This window comes from Aplidium turbinatum, chromosome 12 (assembly GCF_918807975.1).
Source record: "Aplidium turbinatum chromosome 12, kaAplTurb1.1, whole genome shotgun sequence".
In the NCBI taxonomy this organism is placed as follows: domain Eukaryota; kingdom Metazoa; phylum Chordata; class Ascidiacea; order Aplousobranchia; family Polyclinidae; genus Aplidium; species Aplidium turbinatum.
Window position 1 is genome coordinate 12,989,687 of NC_137483.1, and position 12,545 is coordinate 13,002,231.

At 38.7% G+C, this 12,545-nt stretch overlaps 1 protein-coding gene across 1 annotated transcript; it reads right to left on the bottom strand.

Annotated features, from left to right (window-relative positions):
• Positions 1–10,128: 10,128 nt before the first annotated feature.
• On the bottom strand, positions 10,129–12,484 carry LOC145781070 (uncharacterized). Its single transcript, XM_082592808.1, has 2 exons — positions 11,564–12,484; positions 10,129–11,083 (listed from the first exon to the last, which is right to left on the bottom strand). Exons 1-2 carry the CDS (start codon positions 12,384–12,386, stop codon positions 10,410–10,412), a joined length of 1,497 nt encoding a protein of 498 aa, XP_082448934.1. The 5' UTR covers positions 12,387–12,484; the 3' UTR covers positions 10,129–10,409.
• Positions 12,485–12,545: the final 61 nt, after the last annotated feature.

Below are 12,545 nucleotides of genomic sequence, written 5' to 3' on the forward strand. Positions count from 1 at the left end.
TTCCTACATGCAACAATGGCGCCTCAAGCTGAATAAACATGGGTAATTCCACCCCTTGTAACCACTAGTCACAGATTTTGCTTATTTTGACATGTTTTGTACATACTAAAAAATGATAAAAATTGCAAAAAAAAATTGAAATATTTTGATTGGATGCCGAGATAGAGCACTTTGAATTTTTTGCCACTAGTAGATTTTGGGAGCTGAGCATATCCAATTTTTCATTTTGTGCCTTCATTTTTTGGCAATAACTCTTTACCCTTCAAGTTAATTCATTCAAGAATGATTTTCACAACGAAAACATGCATTTCACCAATTTAAGACCCAGGCAGGCATGGGAGTCGATAGTGAAAAAGTAAAGAATATGCCGATATTTGATAGTGCCAAAAAAAAGTAAAGAATTATATAACCAATTTCGATACTAGAAAAAAAAGTAAAGAATAAAGAATGTAGTAATCGATATTGAAAAAAAAAATTATTCCACCACTCTTTCTGAATGCTCAAGGCAATAACAAATCGAAAAAAATTCAAAGAAGTGAAAAATACTTCCCACTCAAAGGGCTAGGAGTAACAAAACATAGTTTTAAATGCAGCCATGCAATAATAATCCTTTTGAGAAGAGTCACAAACACAGTTTTAAATGCAGTCATGCAATGTGCCCAACTGCTGAAGCAAGCATTACCATTTTCTCAAAGTTGGAATCAGAGGGTTGAGTACGTGTTGGGCTCAACACCCTCTTACCCAAAGAAAGCAGTCTTTTTACAGGTGCCGATGAAGGCAATGTTGTATTGTACATTATGAAGGGCTTGTACAAATCCTTCGGTAATTCATCATCATCAATAGTGCACCAATATGCTTGCTTTTAAAGGGGTATTAAAGGAAAAACCTGACTTGGCGATTTTCCACGTTCTTTGTGTTTAACATGCTACCATAAAACGATTTTCAATAAAATTTTGCCCCATTGCGGTCTGACCACCATTGTGCGCGTGCTTTTGTCAGAGCTTTCAAAACGAGATTGGCCTGAGCAACGAAGCGTGCGACTGTAAAGAACGTCATAAAGTCTACGTCATAAAGTCTAGCAATCAACCGATCACGCAATAATTGTTACTGCGGGCGATTTGACTGTAGGCTATGTATGTATTTACATCAAAACAGCACATTTTAACATCAAAACAGCAGACAGTTTGCTCAAAACATCAGATTGGTAACGTGGCTTTTGTTATTGCTGGACTTTATGACGTATTCTTGAGCTGTGTTTGCACGTTTTGGTCATTTTGAAAAAAATGAAAATAAATGAAACACTGGACTTTGGGCCTTGCCAGCGCCATTGAAAACAAATTTTTTTGGGTAATTGTTTTTGAAATGTATTCTTGAATGTTCAGTTTACTCATTTTAATGCTTAATTCCGGTTTGAAATTTTCCTTTAGTATGCCTTTAACATCAACCAATCAATCAATCATTTTATTTTTCGTCATTAACGCGTCCGGGACGAAAAAGATACTAACTACAAAAATCGATATAAACCTACCAGCACGTTAACGAACGGGAAAAGGTGGCAAAACCTTGAAAGGTTTAAAACGTGCCTGAATGAAAAATTATGTAGTAGGCTATATATATCAGTAGTTAGCACGGCCACAAAACCCAAAAAAACAAATAGCACAAAATAAAACAAAAACAGAGAAGCACACATGTAGTAATGAATAACAGCCTAATGAAAAGTGTTGTGGATTGAATTTGCCAGTCCCAATATTGATGTGGATGAGCAGTCATAATAATAATAATAATAGGATGGAGAAAGAAAACCGGACATAAAAGAAACCCAGCCTCAGGCAAAAGCCCGTTTCAATGTGGCCCAGGAGAGCAGGTGTTGAGCTCTGTCTATGGTTAGACTGCACATCACACAGTAGCCTAAGACGATTGAGGTTTGATATCCAGTTTAAGTTATTGTTTCTTGTCCTGGTGGGTGATGGCAGTGGCGGCTCGTCTATAGAAACTGCAGAACTGCAGCACCCCCTGCACATTTCAGAATTTATTTTTTTTATTAATTTTACGTTTTTTTTATTTTCTCTATAGATCCTACCGACTAGAAGTTTCATAATTTCTGAATTTTAAAAATTTATATATTTTATTAAATTTTTATTTTTGGAAGCTCTAAACTGCAAGCTCTGCAGTTGCAATCTTATAAAAGAAGAACAAACAGGAATGGTGACGTCATATTTGGCTGAGGTTGCTTCAAAACTGCACAATTCCGAACTGCAAATTTTGCAGTTGCCTGTCAGGCTAGCTTTTGTTGCAAGTATACTTGATCGTTTTCAAACACAATGTTAGGTGGCTGCGACTGATGCTGTTACATTGTTAGACTAATGTGCTTTGCTTTCTGCACTAAAAGATAAAGCTTAGACTAGGTTATCATTATCGTTCTTACTTAATTAAATTTAAGCTAGGTTCATTGTTTATTTGTGATAATAAGTTAAGGTGAAAAATCTAGGGGTGTAACTGTAAGAACAACGCAACTTCTTAATTGGCTAGATTTTTTATCAGCATTTTGCTGAGCAGGGTCTGCCATATTTACATTAATTCCACATCGCATTGTTATTTTCAGGCTGTGTGTTGATGGTTTATAAGTGCTAGTCTACTTGTGCAGCAAGTTGTAGACTGGTAGAAGGATAGGTTATGACATGGGAGGCTGCAACGTGGTGCTGTCAATGTGAACTTTGATATACGAACAGTTAATAAAGTTCACAAACATTTGGAACCCTTAAAATTCTGCCTTGATGAAATACAGTCTACATCAACCACTGATCATACCATTTCAGAAGCAACAGGTATTTTGCATTAACTTACCAACAAAAAATTGCTCTGTTGGTTGCAGCTGTTTCATCAATCAACCAAATGCAATCTCGAGATATTGATGTGTTGAAAGTACATGAATATATAAGCAATTTCAAAAGTGCAATTTCTGTGATAAGAAACTCAAAAGTATAATACTGTGAGAATTCTTCAAAAACACTTATGGCTGAAGCGAAGGAGGTGTGTGACTGCATATGCGTTGACATAATGGCTAGATATTCCTTCACCAAACAATTAGTAGCTGCGAAATTGTTCAACAAGAGAAGCTTCAATAGCTTTAAGAATAAACTGCCCATACATGAGGTGGCAGTAACTATTGAAGCATATCCCATCATCATCATAGAAAAAAAAAAGTTTGAAACTGAACTTGCAGTATTCTGCAGCAGGTCGGACATGCATGAATATTCCGCGTTATTTGAATTGTTGACATTTATTCAGAAAAGTAATTTAAATGATGCTCTCAGTGAAATTTCCAAACTGGTAAAAATTCCCCCTGACCATTCCTATGACCACAGCGGGTGATCGGACTCACCGAATCGGACTCACCGAATCGGACTCACCGAAACGGGCCATTCCGGACCACAGCAGAGCTTGAACGCTGCTTTTCAACATTAAAAAGAATCAAAACTTTTCTGAGGAGTACCATCAATCAAGAAAGGCTCTAATCACTAAATGCTCTTGCCGTCATTTCAATGGAGAACAATTTTTTCATCTCCCAGACATTAACGACAAAGTCATTCTCAAAAGAAAACAAGAAGAGTGGATTTTGTCTATAAATAAGCTTGGTTCCAGTTGATATGGAGCAGTTTATTTGTATATAAGTAACTTATGTTTTGTAGTTTATCCCACTGTTTACCTAAGTTGTATCCACCCTAGTTATAGTGCATGTGCAGCATCCACTGTAGGAACTTTGTGTCTTTTGTTTATTTGTTATTCATAGTGATGAAATAACCCATCATAATAAAATTTGTCAGACAACCCACAAGAAATCTTGTATTTCAGCAAAAAAAAAACTTTGCTGGATCATCCATGGCCTTGACTGAGTAACTCACTACTTAGTGGAGAGTTCAACTCATCAATGATGCAAAACACCAATTTGGGAAAAGAAATGTCTGGACAATCAATGGCAACAGTTTTGTATTTATTTATTCAGACACACATAATCAAATCTTCAGAAGACATCCTAAAGTTAAGTATGTACTGATTAGTTAATCTTTTAATGTTTTGGGTTAGGCCTATTAATAGCCTATCTAATTGGTTAAAACTGGTAACTATTTACAAAACAGTGCTTATATGTATATTATATATATGATACTGCAAATAATTTTAACCAATGTATATTGTATAGGCTAGATTGTCACTCTCATGTTGGACACTTCCTTGTTACTTGTTAATTAGGAGAAAAAGGCTGCTTTGAATTCATCGTATTTTTTGCCCCAACAATGATAGTTGTAGCAAGATCCCGATATCAATTGGGCAATTGTGTTCAAACTGGAAAATGGTGTTTCGTGTTTAAATTTCACAACAATTTACTACCAGATTGCTTCTCCAACTGTTTTAAATATGTCAAAGAGGTTCACAGCATGTGTACAAGAAACCATGATAATGATACTCTAAACATTCCATACTTCTCAAAAACGCTTGTAATTCAGCATTCAATAGAATTCACAGGTGCAAAAACATGGAACGAATTTCCTTCTTCAATTAGAAAGAGTGATACAAAGTCACTTTTTGTCCACAAACTAAAGCAATGTTCATTTAAGCAAACAAAACGGTCGGATACACAATAGAAAGACAACGTAGAAAGGCTGTTTTTGCATTCTTATGAAGATTCCAGTTGAAATCCGAAATACTTTACAAAAGATTAGGCCTACCTAACAATAATGTTGACTGCTTGTGCTGTACTTTTATGTTTGTAGATATTAACAGCAAACGCAACACTCCATAACTAACACGACACCAAAGGAGATGAGAGCTTCATCAACACCATCAGGACATCATCATCTACCAGCTCATCCATTCCATCACCCACCAGGACAAGAAACAATAACTTAAACTGGATCTCAAACCTCAATCGTCGTAGGCTACTGTGTGGTGTGCAGTTTGACCATAGAAAGAGCTCAACATCTGCTCTCCTGGGCCATATCGAAACAGGCTTTTGCCTGAGGATGGGTTTCTTTTATGTCCGGTTTTCTTTCTCCATCTTATTATTATTATGATTACTGCTGAGTGCTCATCCACATCAATATTGGAACTGACAAATTCAATCCACAACACTTTTCATTAGGATGTCATTCATTACTACATTTGTGCTTGTTTATGTTTTATTGTTTACTGTTTGTTTTTTGGGTTTTGTGGCCGTGCTAACCAGACATAGCCTACTACATGATTTTCTATTCAGGCACGTTTTAAACCTTTCAAGATTTTGCCACCTTTTCCCATTCATTAACGTGCTGGTAGGCCTATAGGCTATCGACTATTGTAGTTAGTAGTATCTTTTTGGTCTCGGATGCGTTAATGACAAAAAATAAAATGATTTACTGATATTCATGTTATGAGCAAAATGTTCTCATCTATTACTTCAGATTTCCTATTTTGCACCAACCTTTAAGAAAAAGCAATTTTTTTATTTCAAAGTTCTAAAAGTCCACATTTTCAACTGCTCAAAATTTTCATTTTTTTGTCCTGAAAACACCAGGAATGGCATTTTAGAGCATATAAAAGTGCAAAATTTTCTGGGGGGGCATGCCCCCAGACCCCCCTAGGAGGCTCGCGCCTTTGGCGCTTGTCTTTTCCTGTTACATTATGATGTCATACTTGCCATCTAAATTTGCAGCACCCCCATCACCAAAGGTCACGAGCCGCCACTGGGTGATGGAATGGATGAGCTGGTGGATGATGTCCTGATTATGTCTTTATTGAAGCAACGCTTGCATGCATATATCCAGTTTAGTTTCCTTTGCTTGAACCTTTTCCTTTTACAGTGAAAAAATTGGAAGGAACAAAATATGAAGGCGCAAGCTCTTCAATATTTAAAGCATTAGCACCACCAGAAGTCATTTCTGTTCTATCAATATCATGCATATCAGTCATCGCTATCTTTATATTGAGCAGGCTGGCAAGCAAAAAAAAAAGCAATATTATTATTCGAAGTGGCTGCGCGAAAGTAATTAACTTTGTAATTAACTCTATACATTGCAACCTTTAATGCAATAAAGCTATCATTAGGCCTACTTTAAAAATAGTTGAAGGTTAGTCTAACTCGGATAGGTTAGGCTCAGGGCTGCGATTTTTTCTTTCTTGTCGAACGACCAAAAATTCTGCGTTTGTTTGTCGAATAGTAATATGACGTCACAAGAGTCAGATTATAAGCATTTGGCCTCGAGTTACCGCACAAGTTGGTGGTATCAGAGTCACTTACTTTAGTTTTTAATCGCACGCTGGTTGAGTGATTGCAAAGGAGTATCAAGCGCTAAGTTATGTACCTACCGGACATGTATACAGCCCTCGAAATTAGCTTGTATGCAAAATCATGACCCTTGCCAAATCAACAAACCTTGGATTACGGCGGCAATTGCCGTATGCTTTAATGTTTAATCAAACGAATTTCTTCATCGCGTGTCACACGGCGGTAGCCCAGAGCATCACGCAAGCTATTTTATGCGCTGACAATGCTCTTGTGAACTGCAAAAAGTTTGCAACCTTTTAAATACCGGCTTACTGTTACGCAAAAGTTATTTTTTCATCGAATGCTTATTGTTTACCGGTGTCGTTGCGAATATAAATCATGGTGAAAGAAGATACAGTTAAAAAGTAGAATTTACCTGCTATAGATTATCAAACAGAAGGAAAAGTTAGTGTGGTATTTCGCAAAATTTGTAAAGAATTTTATGACGGAAACAAATTGGAATTAGTAAAGCTACGGGGTCAAGTTAAAAAAGTAGTACGAAATTCGATAAATGGTTCTTTGGCAGTAAAGTAATGCTTTCGATCATATGGCATCGCGCGTTCATGAACGGGCAGTTTTGCGTCTTCAAGTATTCTAGTGACGACGCCACAAGCTCATCCTCCGATACAGCATCTGATAATTCCGATTCTGACAGCTAGTTCTTTATCAAACAGACTCGTGTTGTGTTTGCTCGCAGTATCTCAATTGTGCCGAAATTATGTTAGTGTAAACGTAAATCGAGGCAATCATCTTGCAGTGAGCTATTAATTTGTTACCGGTACCTGGTTGAACAATTAATGTTATTTTATGATAATTCAACGTCGCTAGATGTCAAATTAATGTAAAACAAACGTAAATTTCTTCTTGGGCATTGATACGCAGGCATCAAAATTCGTTATTTTTGCATTGACTTCACGTCTGTAGACGTTGAATCAATGTAAAATGATGATTTTTGCTGTCTGGGTAGCCTACGCAATATAACCCTCCAGGAAATTTAAATCGATTTGTGCTGTTAACTTACTTTAAAGTTAACCCAAAATTAACTTACTTTCCCCCCCTGAGTTATTTAAGGTGAATTAACGTAACAGCGTGCGTATCGCTACTTTTGGTATTATTACATCACAACAAATCAAACAGTGCGGTCGTGATAGACTACTCTAGTATATTTTTTGCTTCTTGTTTTTTCGATTCAACGTCTGCAGACGTTGAATCAATGTAAAAACGACGGATTTTGCTAGCTGGGTTGTGTGCTTTTGTAAATGCAATTGCAAAATCGCCCATTACGTAATCACAGAAACCCTTTTAGTGGAAGGAAGTCGAGTTGCAACCGTGTTTATCTGTCTACTATTCTTTATTCACATTGCAAAAAAATTCTCCATTCTTGGAACAACAAGTGCATAAGTCAGACATAAATACAAACTTGCATAGACGTTGACAAGTAAAAGTAGCCTACTTCAAAGAAAGTTAGAAACCCGTTGTGTCGAATAGCATGAAACATGTGTGGCAAAATATTTGATGCCAGGCGTTAGAACTTCGATCAAAGCATTTTCCCGCAGTGTTCAAAATGTTCCTTTCCATAAAAATAGTGGCTTTTTTCATCTGTATTTCTGAACGTCTGGTCGGAAACTAGGCTGTTTTCTACATATGAAAAACTTTCATAGCAAGTATCCAACAGTCATTTTACCAGAGCAATATTGTTAATTAGCTCAAACGGCGAAATACAAACTGGCATAGACGTTGACAAGACAACTCAACGTAGCCTAGGTTATTTCATCTATAAAAGAAACCCGTTGTGTCGAATAGCACGAAACATGTGTTGCGAAATGTTTGATGCCAGGCGTTGGAACTCCGATTAAAGCATTCTCCCGCAGTGTTCAAAATGGCGGCGCTGACGCCTTGGGAGTTTCTCGTGTGAAGCGTCGCTTTTAGACCTTGCTTTGAAGGGCTGTCTTTAAATGTAGCAAACCTAGCAAACCTCGCAAACCTAGCAAACGTAGCAAACCTCGCAAACCTAGCAAACCTCGCAAATCACAAGGTTGCCAGATGGTATTTTTTTTATATGTATTTTTTTTATTTCTTGGCGTTTTATTTATCGAGTGCAATTTTTTTAAAACCCTTTTGATTATCTTATTTGTTTAGTGTTGATGTCTTATTTTTATCAGTAAAAAGATATCAAAATCTCTGCTTTGTTGGTTATGGTTAGTTTTGATATAAATACGTTTAAAGCAATGCCTTTGCGATCAACATTTGTGAGATGTTGAAACTTGAAAGGTAATATTAACGCAATTTATATTTGGTAGTCAGACATTCGAGAATCAGTACTTAATCCTTTAGACCATGGTTGGGTGAGTTCACTGATCAGTGGTTCTCTAAAAACCGGGCTGCAGACGATAAATAAAACTTAACTTTTGCAGGTGACCGTAGTTCTTGGGCTACGCCGTGTGACACAAAAGCAAGAAGTTCCTAATGACAAGTTTTTGTGTGTGTTTAGAATGTAAGGAATATTTTGTGAACGAAACCGGTTTTTCCAAAAGTTTTGGTCATTTGAAGTGTGTTTAAAATGCCTATATGCTTTGGCTCCTTTTTGGGCTACGGTACGTACTCTATTGGTCTGTGGGTACTTGCAAAAAAAATTGGTTTGAAACGTGTTTTTAGCTGGGTAATTTTGTGGAATCTGGCAACTTTACAAAGTTTGCTTCTTTAAATATAGCAAACCTCGCAAATCTTGAGAAAGGTTTCTACAATTGATGGCCGATGAGGTTTTCAACTGTTCATAGTTTGCACCAAATAGATAGGCCTAGACTACAGACAACCTTATCATTACTTGCTGCTAGTCTAAATCTATCATCTTTAGGGAGACTATGAAAACCTATTGCGGTAGTCTTTCAAATGCAGAAACCTTCTCAAGCTTTGCGAGGAATTCGGAGTTCGCGACTGAGAAAACCTCATAACACAAAAAATATTTTCCCGTAATTGTACAAATGTACAAACCTTGTGAGGTTTGCGAGGTTTGCTAGGTTTGCTACATTTAAAGAAGCAAACCTTGCAGAGTTGCCAGATTCCACAAAATTACCCAACCAAAACACGTTTCAAACCAATCCCAAAAACAAACCATTTTTTTGCAAGTAGCCAAAAAAAGAGCCAAAGCATATAGGTATTTTAAACACACTTCAAATGACCAAACCTTGGAAAAACCGGTTTCGTTCACAAAATATCCTTTACTTTCTAAACACACACAAAAACTTGTCATTAGGCACTTATTCGTTTTGTGTCACACTGCGTAGCCCAGGGCTGGAAGTACGGTCGTCTGCAAAAGTTAAGTTTTATTTATCGTCTGCAGCCCGGTTTTTAGATAACCAGTAATTAGTGAACTCACCCAACCATGGTCTAACTAAGGGATGGAGTACTGATTCCCGAATGTCTGACTACCAAATATTGCGTTAATATTAACTTGCAATAGGCTATCTCAGAAATGTTGATCGCAAAGGCATTGCTTTAAATGTATTTATATCAAAACTAACCATACCCAACAAAGCAGAGATTTTGATATCTTTTTATAGATGAGAATAGAACTTCTGCAACATCAACACTAAACAAGTAACTTGTTCAAAAGGGTTTTAAAAAACATGCACCCGATAAATAAAAAGCCAAGAAATTTAAAAGAATACAATAAAAAATACCATCTGGCAACCTTGTGGTTTGCGAGGTTTGCTACGTTTGCTAGGTTTGCGACGTTTGCGAGGTTTGTATTTCCAGACGTTTAATATAAAATAAACAATAATAATAATTGTAGCGATAGCCAACCAAGTGTGAAAACCATTTACCTCTTGTTACTTACTGATTCAGTGTATAAAATCAACGCAATATATAGTAAGAAAGAAACGCAAAACAATCAACTAAGGAACGTGGTACAGAACGCTCAATTGATTACACGCGCAGTGCGGTGGTAATCAATTCCAACGTCTGTACCAGAAAACGCTGAACGGTGATTATGTAGTGACGCTGGTCACGAGTTACATATATTCAACGTAGATGACGACTATAACACCTCCCCGATAATTTTTATACACAAACATAAAAAATGAACAAGACACCGAATTAACAATAAAACTCAAAGTCCGAAACGAGCCGGAGGTCTGCGGCGACGGCTCGACCTTCGTGGGTTGTGTGGCCCGAATTCCGGTACAGTCGGTGTGTCGTCCGAATTCGTTCGGGCTGAGGTGGAGACAGCGGAAGAGTCGATTGTTGGTGCAGGAGTATCTCCCGGCTCCTGGTCCTCCGATGATGCATAGCGAGGTTGCAGTTGGTCCATATGGCGCCTCCACGTCGGACCATGTGGCAGCAAACGTACCAGGAAGATTCGGCTACCCTGTCGCTTGATCACCTCGGCTGGAACCCAACGAGGATCCTGGCTCCGTCGTGGAGTGAATGATAGCGCGTAACAGGGATCTCCCGGTTTGAAATGTCGTTTGGTACCTTCGGAGGCGTCGGTGTTGTGAGGGTTTTGTCGGGGTACCACTTGAGACGGTGTAGGGAGAAGCGTGTCGATCTTGGTTCGAATCTGACGATTGTTGAGTAATTGGCTTGGAGAGTAGCCACTCGGAGTGGGCGTGCGTCGATATTGCTGTAGGAATTCCAAGACGGCCTGCTTCGGGGGTAGGGAAGATTTGCGAAGTGCTTGCTTGAACGTACGTACGAGGCGCTCCGCCGCTCCATTGGTTTCCGGATGGTAAGGTGCACCCGTGATGTGTACCATACCCCTCTCCTTACAGAAAGTTTGAAATTCTGTGGATTTAAAAGTAGTAGCATTATCGGTAACTATAGTATGGGGATAGGCGAAATGAGCAAAATCTTCTTCTAGCAGGTTGATAGTAGCTGTTGAAGATAAAGAAGTAGTAGCATGAATACATGGGTATTTAGAAAAAGCATCAATGCTGAGTAACCAATGGTAACCCATGAATTCTACCGCATGATCTATGTGTAAGCGACTCCACGGTGCTTCTGGAACCGTCCATGATTGGACCTGGGTTTCAGATTGCGGTTGATATTCGCCACAGGTACTGCACTTGTGACAAAGTTCCGCTATGTCTCGGTCAATGTTTGGCCAGTAGACGGACGTTCTTGCCAACTGCTTCATTCTCTCAATGCCGAAATGTCCTTCATGAAGCAATTGAAGGACGGAAGGACGAAGTTTGGACGGGATGACCACTCTGGAACCGTAAAGTAGACATCCGTAACAAGTAGAAAGAGAGTCTGCGTACTTACGAAACGGTTCGACCGGGTCTTGTGGAGAAGACTTGGCCGGCCATCCTTCATGAATGAAACGCATTACCGTGGAAATGGTAGGATCTTTAGAAGATTCTTTACGCAGTGAGGCAGCATTTGGGGTCTGGACCTGTAAATCCAAAGCATCGATAGCGCAGACGATATCAATGTCATCCGCACTTTCCTCTTCATCGAAGACTTTATCCCCTCCTGCTGGTAAGCGACTCAAAGCATCAGCGTTTTGATGATCCTTCGTCTTCCTGTACTCAATAGTGTATGTAAATTGCGACAAAAAGAGTGCCCAACGAGCCAAACGATTTGCTGCCAAAGAAGGTGTCGATTTAGTCGGGCCAAAAAGACTAAGCAATGGTTTATGATCTGTGACCAAAATGAATGATCTACCAAAAAGATATTGATAGAATTTCTTTAGCGCAAAAATTATCGACAAAGCCTCTTTCTGAATTTGACTATAGTTTCTCTGCGAAGCTGTTAATATCTTTGAAACGTTTGCTATAGGCCGTTCTGTGCCATCTGGGTAACGGTGAAACAAAGTAGCACCGATGCCCACACTAGAAGCATCACATGCGATACCTACCGGAAGTGACGCATTGAAATGTGTAAGAACCTCATCAGTAGATAGATGATGCTTCAGCTGAGCAAAAGAGTTTTCCTCTTGTTTTCCCCATCTCCAAGGAATGTCCTTTTTCGTGAGATGGTATAGTGGTTCTGCTACAGTAGAAGCGTTCAACGGTAGAAACTTCGAATAAAATTGTAAGGAACCTAAAAACGAACGAAGAGAAGATACGTCAGTGGGGGCAGACATCTCCAGTACGGCGTTTACCTTGGGACCTTTGGAGATGCCCTGCCTGGACAAAATGTGTCCGAGATACTCTACCTGAGGTTGTGCAAACTTACACTTGTCTTTCCTACACCTCAGGCCTTTTGAGTGAAGTCGATCGAGGAGCCGTCTAAGATTCTGGAG

Coding starts and splice junctions, on each gene's coding strand:
- LOC145781070 (XM_082592808.1), bottom strand. CDS start 12,386: ATGTCTGCCCCCACTGACGTATCTTCTCTTCGTTCGTTTTTAGGTTCC. Junction 11,084..11,563: donor AGACCCGGTCGAACCGTTTC/GTAAGTACGCAG, acceptor TTAAATCCACAG/AATTTCAAACTTTCTGTAAG.